The sequence below is a fragment of the Oncorhynchus gorbuscha genome, linkage group LG14 (assembly GCF_021184085.1).
Source record: "Oncorhynchus gorbuscha isolate QuinsamMale2020 ecotype Even-year linkage group LG14, OgorEven_v1.0, whole genome shotgun sequence".
NCBI lineage: Eukaryota > Metazoa > Chordata > Actinopteri > Salmoniformes > Salmonidae > Oncorhynchus > Oncorhynchus gorbuscha.
Window position 1 is genome coordinate 48783546 of NC_060186.1, and position 14632 is coordinate 48798177.

General features: G+C 51.8%; 1 protein-coding gene across 1 annotated transcript in view; it reads left to right on the plus strand.

Annotated features, from left to right (window-relative positions):
• rev3l (REV3 like, DNA directed polymerase zeta catalytic subunit) overlaps positions 1-14632 on the plus strand; it is a 60724-nt gene that overhangs the window by 43588 nt on the left and 2504 nt on the right. Inside the window, exons 9-31 of the mRNA XM_046298212.1 lie at positions 258-403; positions 853-981; positions 1213-1447; positions 1709-1851; positions 1987-5845; positions 6046-6929; positions 7306-7394; positions 7671-7796; positions 7956-8148; positions 8304-8415; positions 8710-8825; positions 9019-9137; positions 9360-9478; positions 9660-9801; positions 10191-10435; positions 10616-10724; positions 10999-11205; positions 11330-11439; positions 11540-11654; positions 11782-11919; positions 12128-12318; positions 13074-13320; positions 14328-14543. Of these exons, the coding sequence (XP_046154168.1) occupies positions 258-403; positions 853-981; positions 1213-1447; positions 1709-1851; positions 1987-5845; positions 6046-6929; positions 7306-7394; positions 7671-7796; positions 7956-8148; positions 8304-8415; positions 8710-8825; positions 9019-9137; positions 9360-9478; positions 9660-9801; positions 10191-10435; positions 10616-10724; positions 10999-11205; positions 11330-11439; positions 11540-11654; positions 11782-11919; positions 12128-12318; positions 13074-13320; positions 14328-14543 (7990 nt within the window). The remainder of the gene's footprint in view (positions 1-257; positions 404-852; positions 982-1212; positions 1448-1708; positions 1852-1986; positions 5846-6045; positions 6930-7305; positions 7395-7670; positions 7797-7955; positions 8149-8303; positions 8416-8709; positions 8826-9018; positions 9138-9359; positions 9479-9659; positions 9802-10190; positions 10436-10615; positions 10725-10998; positions 11206-11329; positions 11440-11539; positions 11655-11781; positions 11920-12127; positions 12319-13073; positions 13321-14327; positions 14544-14632) is intronic.

A 14632-nucleotide genomic window follows, 5' to 3' on the forward strand; every position in this document is an offset into this window, starting at 1 on the left:
CACACACACACTCCCTCTTCTCTTTCTCTCTATCCCACACTCTTCTCTCACTCGTTCTCTCTCTCTCTCTCTCACTCACTCACTCACACACACACTGCAGCCACATCTCCTGATTAAGACAATAAGGATTGCTAATAAAACATGACTGCTGCAGCGCTTGGTCTCAGGGACCTCGTCTATGACTCAAGTAATAACCTTAGCAACAGTCTCCCTTTAAACGGTCTTATCACTCTTTTTCTACTTCTAAAAAAAAATAGGACTCAGTCTGGGTCTGTGGATGACGCGGCAGAGGAGCGGGATCCATCCCCAGCTGAACTGTCTCTACACCCTGATGTCCTGACCCCAGAGCTGCTGCAGTGTACACCAGCCAACCTGGTGGAGGTGCATAGAGGCTCCCAGACAGGTGAGCAAGGCGTCTCCCTCTGCCCACTGGCCCTCTGCTAGACTAGACACGAAGGGGGATGTGGCGTTAACTCTCCTCCCAATTCTCCGACTGGCCCTCTGCTAGACTAGACACGAAGGGGGATGTGGCGTTAACTCTCCTCCCAATTCTCCGACTGGCCCTCTGCTAGACTGTCTGAATGCCAGAGAAGGTGGATCGACATTCGTCCAAATGATATCCTATCACTCCTACTGTGACTGAATTTCAAGTGTGACACAGTGTTGGTCTACATTAGCCTAATCTGCTCGCTCAGTCTGCCAAGTCTCCCGTAGGACCAGTGGAAATGCTAGGGAAGCAAGGCGACTGGCACACACGGAGACAGAATGGAGTACGGCCGGGCCTCATGCTGAACCACTCACTGTGTTTGTCAGTAATGATAACCTTCTCTTCCTCTCTATCCCGCCACTCAGACACTAAAAGGAGCCGTGGTAAAGACCAGGAGGAGGCCATTGTGGATGAGGAGGCCATTCTGAGTCTGTTGGAGAGCAGTCAGACCTTTCTCCCACTCTCCCAGAAATCCAACCACTCTCCCATACTAGGTAGGCAAACATACTGCACTGTGTTCATCGGATATATGGAGAACAGCTTATCCTACTGCTCTTATGTCCTTTTCGTTTTTTGAAAAAAATCTGCTTTAAATCAACATATTGTTTATATAGCATCTCCAATGGCAGTTTTTAAACTCTGGGACCTAGTTATAACTCCAGGCCATAAGCAGAGCATCAAAGCCTGGAGATGAGTCACCTCCAAGGTATTTCTGTGTGTTGCAGACAGCAGCCAGGACCATGCCATGGTGGACCTGCTGGCAGGCCTGGAAGATGATGGGTATCGGGCGGCCCCTATGAGGCAGAACTCCCAGCATTCCCTGCCCGGGGGAGGGAGCGCTCACTACAACAGTGACGAGGAGGAGGAGGGGCCAGAGCTAGAGAGGGAGGAGGCAGAACTCAGTCTTCTGATGTCACAGAGATGGGACAGCGACCTTCCAGAACAGTCTTCGAGACGGAGGTGACCGATTTCTTATTTTCTTTCTTTACCTCGTACTTCTTTGCCTTGCTCAATATTAACTTATTAATTACGAGTTCAATATTAACTTATTAAAAACACCTAATTACATAATTCTCTTATTTCTTGTGTTGTCACTGAATTCACAATGGTAAACAGTAAACACTTTTGTCAGTCAGATGAAGGTCACTTGCGGTGAGCCGTGACTAAACAGTTTAAGCGATACCTCATTGTTAAATCAATGTGTCTTATCTCCCTCCGTAGACCTGGTGTGAAGGAGGCAGAAGAGAGCTTCAGTGACGAGCCCCAGGACTCGTCAGATGAGGAGATGGAATGGATTGGGAACAACTCTCTTTTTGCCAACCTCTCCATTCCTCAGCTGGACGGTGCTGCGGATGAGAACAGTGGTGAGTTATAAGAGCGTAATATAGAGGATAAAGTGCAGCCAACACATCGACGACACATCTCATTGACTCCTACCTTACATTCCTGTCACTGTATCGAGATGTTATGTTTCCTCTCCTGTTATGTTTCCTCTTTAGATTCATCGGTAACGGACAAAGGCTCCAGGACCCACTCGTCCCTCACCGTCGCCGATAAGATCCTGGGGAAGAGGAACCCCTTTCCTGGGGAGACAGTCCACCTGGAGCCCCCGTCTTCAGCCAAGATCCTCCTAGACCGCAAACACCCGGAGCACCGGCAAGCCCTCTCACAGGACACCGAGGACACAGCTGATAAGCACTTCCTCTCCCTCAGCCAACACAGTCATGAGTGTTCCACAGGGTTCAAGGTGAATAAAGAGATACCTTACATCCAGCCGGTCAAACACCCCATTCCCTGCAACATCGCCAACCAGGCCGAGGTCTCTCAGATCTGTGTGGACAAAATGGACGTCGTTCGGCCTCTGTACACCTACGAGAAGAAGACGATGGCTCTGGATGAGTCGGATCTGGACGTCTTTCCGTTCGGCAACGGGAAAATCACCCAGAGCAGGAAGAAGTACAGCAGCATCAAGAATGTGGAGAAGAATCGTCTGTCCATCCTGCAGAACCACAGGAGCTTCTCCCTGTGTTACTCTGAGTTGAGGAACTGCCCCAGCAAGACAGAGCTAGAGCTGGGTCAGAAAGACTGTAAAAGCCCCATACCGAGGAACAGTATAAACCCAGCCCCCTGCCCCATAGAAGAGGACGAGCTCATTGTCTCGAGGGAGGGTGAGATGGGCCGAGGCAGCGAGGAGGGGGACATGGGCGAGCTGAAGATCCGGTACGAGGACTATCAGGAGAACAAGACTGAGAGGACCATAGTAGCCCAGCAGGAAGCACACTACAAGTTCTTCCCCAGTGTCATTCTCTCCAACTGCCTTACCAGGCCCGCCAAGAAGGTGGTGGGCAACAAGTTGACTGACGGCTGCGCCAAGCTAGAGCAGGCAGAGCCACGCAGGTCCAGGCTAAAGCTGGGCAAGAGGAGGTCGGCTGCAGCAGCCCAGAAAGCTAAAGCGAACGCTGGGGAAAGCCTAGGCTCTGACAGCCAAGTGGGCATGGCCTTAACGTCCATCATGCCTGCCTGTCCTAAGAGCACGGACACAGTGGCAAAGTCAGTCATAGAGGAGACTAGACCCACAGCACCACTCCCAGAATTGCCTGCTCCTGCCCATTCCCCTGCCCTGGCCCCTTCCCCTCTACCAGTCCCTGTCGTGTCCCCTACACCGGCCCCAGTCCCTGCCTGTCCCACTGAGGCGTCTGTGGAGGGCAGGTTGGCCCCACTGCCTGAGCTCGCTGCTAAAATGACCGGCACCAAAGCCTCAGGTCTGCCTGGCAGCAAGTACACCCTGAGGGCCAAGCGCAAGATGAGCTACGACAGCAGCGAGGATGGGGAACACTCGGGCACCTCTCGCGTGAAACACCCTCTGGCCCTCCGAGACAACTACGTCCGCTTCAAAGACAACTATATCCTCAGCACGCAGGAACTCAAGTACCAGAAACGACGGAAGATGTCCAGAAAGGAGCCAAGGGAGCCACCCATCATCATCAAGTACATCATCATCAACAGGTTCAAGGGTCAGAAGAACATGTTGGTGAAGATGGCCAAGGTGAGTGCTGAGGAGCAGCGGGTGGTGCTCACACCAGACAAACTGGAGACGTACACTAAAATGGCCCCTCTCAAGTCCTTCTGGCCTAAGGTTCTAGAGTCTTGTGCGGTCAAGTTTCCTCTCAGTGAGCCCAAGGCTAATAAGAAACAGCCCAAACGAAAGGTTAATAAGGTCAACACCACCACAACTAAGAAAACGGCCAGTGGCCCACCCAAACCTAGAGTCCGAGTCAGGCAGGGGAGCGAGAGGCCTAGAAGGACTAAAGGCCTCAGGAAAGCCTCGACTCGGCCCTCTCTGCCGTGCCCGCGGCCATGTTACTGTGAACTGGCCAATGACCACGCCACTGAGTACTCTGATGTGATGGTGGAGTTGGGTTATCTGTCTGAGAGATCCCCTAGCCCCACTGATTCAACCCCACCCCGGTGTTGGTCCCCCAGTGACCCCCTTATGGAAGCCATGTCCTCTGATGGGTTGATGAACCCATTAAATGATCCCTGTCTCAGTTCTGTGTGTCAGGAAACCCCCCCAGAGTCCTTAGGCCGAGGTGTGCGGAACCGAAGCCGGACTGCTAAACCTAGCAGCCCAAGAAGACGGACTAAGTCTGCTAATAAGCTTTCGGCGGAAGTCAAAAAGGAGAGTGCCACGAGAAGGAAAAGTACTACTGGGACTCCACGGAGGAGAAAGAAAGATCTAGAAACTGTTGATGGGACGAGTGTGGGTGGTGACTCTACTAACACCACCACAAGAACTCGAAGGCCTCGTAGGAAGAAGCAGGCTGAACCGCCCCCTGTAAAAAGCAGAGACTGTGACAGTTCCCAGCTCCTCTTCCCAGAGGATGTGTCGCCTCCTACTGAATCCTCTTCAAAGGCCGTACCACCCTTTCAGCAGTCAGCTAACAAAACCAGCCAGATCATTGACGGCTCCCATGGGGTCACTGGCTCTAAATCCCTATCCCAGTTCATTGAACCAAAGTCCGAGGACTATGAGACCTCCATAATGGAGGTGAACCAAAGCTTTGCTCTCAAACTCTTCCAAACGCATCCAGGCCAGCTGCCGGGTTGTGCTGTGAAGGCAGAAACTACAGTTGATGAGTGCACACCCCCTCAGGTGAAATCCCCCATGGTGGGAAAGAGTAAGGGCGCCCCCAAATCAGGGTCCCCTCACTCAGGCCTTAGGAACGGGGAGTCCCTACCTGAGGATACCTCTGGCCTGGCTGTTCTGAAGAAGCTCCTGCAGAAGAGGCAGCAGAGAGGTGGTCAGTGCCTCCCAACCCAGACAGTGGGCACAGAGATCTCCTCCTCCACTACAACACAGCCCCCTGGCCCCACACCAGACCCTGCTGCAGCCAAGCCACCAAGAGCCAGGAAAACTCCGTCAGCCACCCCACGGAAACCCCGGGTCTCAAGAACTACAACTCCCAAGGAGAAGAAGCCCAGAAGCAGGAAGGGTAAGGCGAACTCTCAGCCGGAATTACCTGTGAAGCAGGAGCCACCAATGTCAGACGACAGCCCAGTGTTCCTGTCAGACCCAGGCCTAGACAGCTGCTACTCCATAGAGGACAGCCTCTCCCCAGAGCTCCCACACAACTACAACTTCGACATCAACGCTATCGGCATTGGCAGCCAGACAGAGTTCTCCAGCCTGTACATGGGCAGCCAGTTTGTTCTAACCGACAAGAATCTGCCTCAGAAGTTCCTGAGTGACATCACCCAGGAGGCCATCCCTGCGCTGGCGCTGAGCATTGAGAAGAGGCCTGATAGGCTGTCTGGGTCTGGGGAGGTGCTCCAACGAAGCATGTCTGGACCTCTGAGTCCTGACCTCTTTGACAAGCCAGAAAACGGTGAATCTGTCTCCAACCACTTATCTTCTCTGGATTCCGAGAGGTTACTGAGGAGCAGAGAGTGGGGAACGTCCCTGGGCAAACTCCACGGCCTCAGCCACTTCCAGGGCTTTCACTGTGAGAGGAAAGAGCTGCTGTTCTCTGCCTTCGACCCCGTCTTACCGCTGCCTCTGAGCTCTGCGTCTTTCGCAGACAACGAAGGATCACCGACCGGAGACTTACCGGAGGGGAATGATGCTTTGACGTCGACCACGGCCAGTAGTTCTCCGCGCTCGGTTAACTCCGTATCCCAGGTGAAGACCAGCAGCCAGCTCCTCAGGGGGACAGGAGGGGGAGCCCACATCCTCAAGCCCCTCATGTCCCCTCCCAACCGGGAAGAGATCCTCACCACCCTCCTGGACCTGGAGATGTCTGAGGCCACCTTTCAGGAGCCCTTCTGCAGCAACCCCTCAGACGCTCCAGGGAAACCCAGGTAGGACCACGAAGCGCTCATCGCGGGATTATTTGATTTGATTTACTTTTTAAAAGCACTTTCTGACAACTACCGATGTGAAAAATACTTAACGCATTTGTATTAATTCAAGGGTTAAACGCTACACACAATATATGTCTGTGACTAAGGTGAGGTGAGGCATGATGTTGTACATCATTCAATCATTTTATCTTCTCCAGGGAGGTTGGTGGACGTAAGTTGACGGTGGAGACCAGGTTGGCCAAGGAGCTGGCTGAGTTCAACGGGGACCTATCCCTGGAGGGGCTACACTTCTGGAAGACGGCCTTCTCCGCCATGACCCGGCCCGGCTCCTCTCACACCCTGGGAGCAGAAGCCACCAGAGACCAGGCCCAGCTCAGCCCCTCTTCAGCCGGGGACCAGAAGGTCATCCTGCTGCCCTGTAGGAGCGCCCCCAGCCGCGAGCGCGTCCAGCTATGGCTGGAGGCCAGGAAACAGTACGAGCATCTGCAGAGGGGCAGGAGAGACATGGGAGCATTGGAGAGGGGAAGGTTAGAACAGATAAGAGAAGAGCAGCAAACTGACAGGACTGAACAGCCCACTCTGCTCCATTGTCCAGCATTGAAGGAAGAGGAGGGGTTTGAGAAGCCCTCCGATATCAGGACTCAGAGGGATAATCTCTCTCTACATATATCACCTGTTGAGGGGGTGGAAACTCAGGACAGCCCCAGAGGAGTGAAGCCTGTATCAGACATTAACACCAGAGACTCTGAGGAGGAGTGTTATGGTAAATCCATCTCTCCAGACTCGCCAGACCTGCCGCCCTGGCAGCAGCCCACGCAGCCCAGCCCCTCAGGACTAGATGAAGTAGAGGGGGAGAGGAGAGGGTCAGATCTAGGGTCACCCTTGTCCCCCAGGCTCTGCACCTCCCCAGAGAGGAGCGAGGAGAAGCACTTCCTCAGTCCCTCTCCCTTGCCTTCCACGAAGAGCCGAGGGGACAGGGAGAGGACCAGCCCCCACCTTCAGCTCCACAGCACCCCAGTCCTCAGGAGACGCAGGTGCAGGGGCGAGTCTGAACCCGTGTGCAGGACCCCTTTGACTGAAGGTAAGCCCCATCGTTCTCCGTCCGCAGGCTGTCGGCACCTATCCCTCTTCATCCTGCCTCGGCCGCTAACACTAACTCCGACCGTGGGAAATGGCATTAGCGATGGCATCCGCTATCCTTCCCGCCGTAAGCTTTTCTTTACTCCAACTTTCTTTCTTAACCTCGGTGTGAAATTTTTATGGCTGCTATTAATGACTGCATAATTGACTAATCAAGCGTACCAGAATTGTTAATCTGTCACAGTCATTTATTGAATTAGCTTTAATAGGAGGAAGCCGCCTGCATGCAGTTGTTTTGTCCTCTGGAATGTCATTATGCGTCGAACCACCCCGCCAGCACCCTGAATTCATTTTGGGGGGTTTCTGTTCAATCCCAGACGCGGAGTCCCCATCTCAGAGACTGCAGCACAGGAGAGGGGAACACACAGACACCCTGAGGAGAGTGACACTGACCACACAGATGAAGGTCAGGACAAATGCACAGAGAATTTAAGCTCCTGTTCATTTTAGGCCATTCACTCCAAAAAGCCTCTAAAAAAAAAAAGAGATGTATATGTTTGCCTCTATACCTTAATGAGCTATGTATTGATGAAGAGCATCAGACAAGTAAATAACCCAAGACACTTTACAGATTTAGCTTTGATCATTTGAATCCGTCGCGTTTACTCTGTCTGCCCGGATACACCGCCCCCCCCCCTTTAACGTGATGTCATTGTGCATTCTCCTCTACCTCGGTCCCCAGAACCAGTTTGCTGCTTTGAACGTTGCAAAGAAAGACAACTCTCAGATCGAGGGCCCCAGCATCAGCAACTCGTACGGCTTCAAAGTCAGCATGCAGAACCTCCAGGACGCTAAAGCCCTGCACGAGGTGACACACACACACACACACACACACACACACACACACACACACACACACACACACACACACACACACACACACACACACACACACACACACACACACACACACACACACAGTAGTGGTACAGAAGGAATGTGACATGCTTTTCCTTTTCGTCTGTAGGTGCAGCACCTGACGTTGATGAGCATGGAGCTTCACGCTCGAACCCGGCGGGACCTGGAGCCCGACCCCGAGTTTGACCCCATATGTGCCTTATTCTACTGCTTCAGCTCTGACGCACCCCTACTGGACTCAGACAAGACGCAGCTGACTGGGGCCATCGTGGTGGACAAGGACTGCCAGGACAGTGGCCAAGGTGATGGGGTCACTCCCTCAGTCCCTCCCGCCATGCTGTGGATGGATGGACCACACTTGTCTGACCTGGCTTCAAATATTACCATTGTGTACACGGTCATTGTGCTTGGATCTGAAAGAACAGTGTGTGTGTGTGTGTGTGTGTGTGTTTCCCAGGTGTCAGAGGAACAGCACCCCTGCTGGTCAGATCTGGGGTCTCAGGACTGCAGGTCACCTACGCTGTGGATGAGAAGCGGCTGTTCCAGGAAGTTGTGACTATCATGAGGAGGTACCGTATTGGCTCCCGTGGTTTTGACCTTGATCCTTACATTGCGAAAAAAGGAGAACTGAAGCACACCAGTGGCTTTGTTGGACATTTGATCGGTTGTTAAATATTTCGCTGGGTGTTCATGTTCCCAAGACTGACAGCGCATGTGCAAATTCACTGTTTTTGATTTAAATGTATGTTATACATATTCATGCCTTGTTTCCGTTTCTATGAAATCGTATCTTTTCTGGTTGGTTTAGGCCACTGTTAAACATGTGTACTGTGGCTGTTAACATCTCTGTTCTGTCGTGTCAGGTTTGACCCAGACATGCTGGTAGGCTATGAAGTCCAGATGCGTTCCTGGGGCTACATCCTCCAGCGGGCAGCGGCACTCAACTTTGACCTTTGCCAGCAGCTCTCCAGGGTGCCAGGTAGGTTGGCACTCACCCTTGACCTCTCCGCTGCCACAACACTGTATTGAAATAGTATTGGCTCTCATACAGAAGCGTCAAGCAGGTTTCTCCCCGACATTCTACAGCCAGCCGTTCCCGGTCAAAGGAGAATGTGGCTAGATGTCGTCTGGCTGCTCCTCCGTGGGGTGTAGTGACGTCTGTCTGTCCTCAGGTGACGCCAAGGAGAACCGTTTCGCCGCGGAGAGGGATGAGTACGGAGCGGACACCATGACGGAGATACACATCATCGGCCGCATCGTCATCAACCTGTGGAGGATCATGAAGACCGAGGTATCTGTTGCCGCCGTAGACATCATCAATCGCTTAGAGTCGACGCTGCCAGCCTTTCCACTGTATTAATGAGCTTGGTTCCCTTTTTTCAAAAAAGGGGGGGAAAAAATCCAAATCAACAATGTGTAGCTGCAGATCATTTGGTTATGAATCTTCTCATGTTGGTTTCTGGGGTCATTTGTAGGAGTTTATTTCCTAGTTTTTTTTATTTTTTTTAAACAGGTAACGTTGAACAACTACAGTTTTGAGAATGTGGCCTTCCACGTCCTACACCAGCGCTTCCCCCTGTACAGCCCCCGCACCCTGTCGGACTGGTTCGACCACAGCACGGACCTGCACAGGTGGGCACCGCACCCACCTACCTTCTCTTTTTCACCGTGCTTACATTATAACCATTGTCACTCTGTTTGGTGATCAACTCGTCTATTGGTTTTGCATAGCGATTCAAGTTGAAACTGAATCAAGACCATGAAACGGGGTTGTTCCGTCTTGCAGTATGACTCTGTGTTGTCTGCCTGCCAGGTGGAAGATGGTGGACTATTATGTGAGCCGGTTGGGCGGCACCATGCAACTTCTCCAGCAGCACGACATCATCGGCAGGACCAGCGAGCTGGCCAGGGTGTTCGGGATCCAGTTCTACCACGTGCTCACCAGGGGATCCCAGGTCAGGAACCCAGCGGATCTCAGAAATGTTGGGCTATTGGCTGCGGTGTGGATTGGCACGCTGTGTTGATGTAATGTTTTGCTCTGCAGGCGCTGCGTTCTTCTGGTGCTTCGCTCACTGTCTCGTGTTGTGTCTTTATGTGGTTTGACAACTGCCTTTCAACTATAAGAGGAGTTAAGAAAGCACATCGGGACAGTTTGAAGGTGTTTAGGAATTGGTGATGGTCAGAACAAGTACTACATACCACAAATTAAAGGCAAGATGATCAAGGGGAAATGAGGACACGTTTTGTCGAGACTGCGCTAAACCGCATGGAGTACAAGTTGTCAGTGATCAGTCTGAGAAAGTCCACTCTGCCCTCTCTCCTCATCTCTCTCCTCTCCCTGCAGTACCGTGTGGAGTCCATGATGCTGCGCGTGGCCAAGCCCATGAACTATATCCCCGTGACACCCAGCATTCAGCAGAGAGCCCAGCAGAGGGCGCCACAGTGCATCCCGCTGGTCATGGAGCCCGAGTCGCGCTTCTACAGCAACTCTATGGTGGTGCTGGACTTCCAGTCGCTCTACCCCTCCATCGTCATCGCCTACAACTACTGCTACTCTACCTGCCTGGGCCACGTGGAGAGCATGGGAACGTAAGATACATACATACATACATACATACATACATACATACATACATACATACATACATACATACATACATACATGCATACATGCATACATACATACATGCATGCATACATTCACCTTCTAGTTTGGTAGAGTGAGATGTCAGTCAAGGTACAGGGACTGATCACTGTGTCATGTTTCAGGCCCGATGAGTTTAAGTTTGGCTGCACCTCCCTGCGGGTCCCCCCTGAGCTCCTCTACCAGCTCCGCAATGACATCACCATCTCTCCCAACGGCATCGCTTTTGTCAAGGTACAACTTTTCTGATAGGTTTTTTCCTTATGAAAGGAAGGTGGGTTATGCTGAAATAAATGAAACTGTTATGGAACTATTGAGTTGAACTCTGTCTGTCTGTCTGTCTGTCTGTCTGTCTGTCTGTCTGTCTGTCTGTCTGTCTGTCTGTCTGTCTGTCTGTCTGTCTGTCTGTCTGTCTGTCTGTCTGTCTGTCTGTCTGTCTGTCTGTCTGTCTGTCTGTCTGTCTGTCTGTCTGTCTGTCTGTCTGTCTGTCTGTCTGTCTCCTGCTCAGCCCACAGTGAGGAAGGGGGTCCTGCCCAGTATGTTGGATGAGATCCTGAACACGCGGTTCATGGTGAAGCGCTCCATGAAGACTTACAAGCAGGACAAGGCCTTGATGAGGCTCCTGGACGCCAGGCAGCTGGGACTCAAGCTCATCGCCAACGTCACCTTCGGCTACACCGCCGCTCACTACTCCGGACGTATGCCCAGCGTAGAGGTGAGGGGTCACGCTAACATCTGGCACACTTACCCAAAACTCCATGATATATCTTTCTCTCCCCCCGTCAGTAACCTTATCTCAGCCTTTTTCTCATACGTATCGCCATCTATTGTCTCTACAGGTTGGAGATAGTATTGTCCACAAGGCCAGGGAAACCCTGGAGAGGGCCATAAAGCTGGTCAACGACACCAAGAAGTGGGGAGCCCACGTTGTCTATGGTGACACAGACAGGTAGGGACAAGCCTAGAGAGTGGGAAGCGTGAGGTACTGGGCCCTCGGGTTTTCGGAGGCTTCCTCTTTTTTTCTTAACCTCCGCTTGTGTCTCTTCCAGCATGTTTGTCCTGCTAAAGGGAGCGACTAAAGAGCAGGCCTTCAAGATTGGCAACGAGATCGCCGAGGCGGTGACTGCTACCAACCCTAAACCTGTCAAGCTGAAGTTTGAGAAGGTACAGTCCTGCTCAGTACAGTGTGAGGTTGCTAGACTGGCTGTCTGTATTGAAGCTCACAGAATGTATGTGTGTGTGTGATTTAATAGTTTTTAATTCCTCTCTCTGTGTGTGTGTGTGATCCCAGGTGTACCTCCCGTGCGTGCTCCAGACGAAAAAGCGCTACGTGGGCTACATGTACGAGAGCCTGGACCAGAAGGACCCCGTGTTTGACGCCAAGGGGATCGAAACTGTGCGCCGAGACGGATGCACTGCTGTTTCCAAGGTAACCGGGCAAAATTTGACCGATTTTTCTGCCTTTTCGTCTATAGCCTTCACAATCCTGCCAGATTTCTACTAGCAGCTCGTGCTCAGATGAATGCAAAGCGCACACATGGTTATCAGTTCTATACTATCACAGTCAGCCTGGTCAACGTGTAGAAATAGACTGGTGTCTGATATGCGCAAAACCGTCCGTCCGTCCGTCTCCTTAGATTTTGGAGCGTTCCATCAAGCTGCTGTTTGAGACGCGGGACATCAGCCTGGTGAAGCAGTTTGTGCAGCGTCAGTGTGTGAAGGTGCTGGAGGCCAAGGCCAGCATGCAGGACCTGACCTTCGCTAAGGAGTACAGGGGCAGCGGCTCCTACCGGCCGGGGGCCTGCGTCCCTGCTCTGGAGCTCACCAGGTACACCAACAACACGCCGCCTGAGGGGAGTGTAGTCCTGCTGTGTGGTTATGACACGATGGGGTTGAATTGACAGTGGCATCTTTGAGAAATCTTGAGTGTGGATATGGCAGTGCCTAAATGTCATTGCATGTCTAACTAGTGTGTTTCTGTGGAGTGGCTTGTTGAAGTGTGTGTGTGTGTGTGTGTGTGTGTGTGTGTGTGTGTGTGTGTGTGTGTGTGTGTGTGTGTGTGTGTGTGTGTGTGTGTGTGTGTGTGTGTGTGTGTGTGTGTGTGTGTGTGTGTGTGTGTGTGTGTGTGTGAGAGAGAGACCTTCCTTTCCTCTCGTCTGGCTGTGTGCCCTTTGTGAAGCCACTTACTGATTCCCCACAATGTCCATTGTCTGCCTGCACTACAACGGGCCTAGCTCAGTGTACTGTACCTGAGACAGTTGCCTAGCAACCCAGCCCATAATGGGTGGCAAAACCTGATTTCAGAGACATGGTTAAAGGGGAAAAATATTCTGTGTGATTCAGGAAATGTATTAAAATGTATTATAGTCAGTAGTACTACTGCAGTACAAAAACAAGGAGCAAATTAATCATATTTTATTCAGATATTTGTACTTTGGTTTAAAAAAAGAAACAATTGTGATAAATTAATCAAATGAAATCTGAGTACTGTATGTGTGGTCCTATACCACTGCACATATTTGGGGTGCTAGATGATAATGAAACAGCCATTCCAATGCTGTGTCCTGCCCCCCCCCCCCCCAGGCGTATGATGGCTTATGACCGGCGCCTGGAGCCACGGGTGGGCGAGCGGGTGCCCTACGTGATCGTGTACGGAACGCCCGGCGTGCCCCTCATTCAGCTGGTGCGGCGGCCCCTGGAGGTGCTGCAGGACCCGGGCCTGCGCCTCAACGCCACCTACTACATCACCAAGCAGATCCTGCCCCCGCTGAGGCGCATCTTCCAGCTCATCGGTGTGGATGTGCTCAGCTGGTACCAGGAGCTCCCCAGGGTGAGGCTATGAAAGAGGGGTGGGGGGGTGGGTTGTCGGACTCTTAAAATGTGTCTCCCTCTGGTCTCACAGCTCTTCTAGTTAGTTACTGGGATTCATCAAACCGATGATAGATCCATGCAGGAGAGAGTAGACGTTTGATGACACACACCGACCACTGGAGCAGCGGTGGTGTTTTGAAAGCTTTGTCCGGACTGTCGTGCAGACAGAGAACAAAAGAAAAAAAGGGCTACACGTCGGGAATCAAATGAGACAAATATCCAATCTCGTACCCAAGTCATTGTTAGGCACGTCCTTTTTGAAATGCCAATGATTCCATCTAGTGGCGAGTTGTGTAAAGGACATGCAGATTTCATACTGTTGTCTCGTTAGCCTGCTTCAGACTGAAGGGCACGGAGGCTCTTTTTAGACCCGTGTTTCTCAACTTCAGTCCTGCTGTGCCTCGTTTTTGCTGTAGCTCCGGACAAACTCGCCTGATTCCACTTGTCAACTAATCACCAAGACCTGGGTGAGTTGAATCAGGTGCGTTTCTCGAAAAACATGTATAGTTGGAAGTACTGCAGGACGGCTTTGAGCAACACCATGTCCCCTTGCCCTTCGGTCTGAAGCAGGCTAACGACAAGCGTGTGCGGTTGGGAGTACTGGAGGACTGGAGTTGGCAAACACTGTTTGAGCACGTGTCAAAACACACTCCGTGGAGGGCCGAGTGTCTGCGGGTTTTCACTCCTCCCTGGTAATTGATTACTAATTAGTGACCTTAATTTGTCAAAGAACTCCTCATCTCCTCATCAGAACCCTCATCTTGTTGTGTAGGTCTTAATTGAAAGGGAAAAAAACACAAACATGCAGACACTAAGCCCTCCATGAAATGAGTTTGACACCAGTTTGAGGCAAAAATAGTCTGACCTGTCAAATAGTGAATTAGTCTTTTTTTTATTTTTATATACCTTATTTCTCACCACAAATCTATCCTAGTCCATGGCTCTAGACATGTCCTCTGTCTTCAGGTCCAGAAGGCGTCATGCTCCATGGTGGCCAGAGGGGAGGAAGTGGGGAGGAAGGGGACTATCTCCCAGTACTTCACCACGCTGCACTGTCCTGTGTGTGACGAGCTCACCCAGTTAGGGGTGTGTGCCAGCTGCCGTGCCGAGCCCCAACGCGTGGCCGTCACTCTCTACCAGGACATGCGCCTTTGGGAGAGCCAGCAGGACCAGCTGCTAAAGGTGAAAGGTCGGGGGGGGCACACCATTGGCAACTTACACTATATATACAAAAGTATGTGGACACCCCTGCTGACAGGTTTATAAAATCG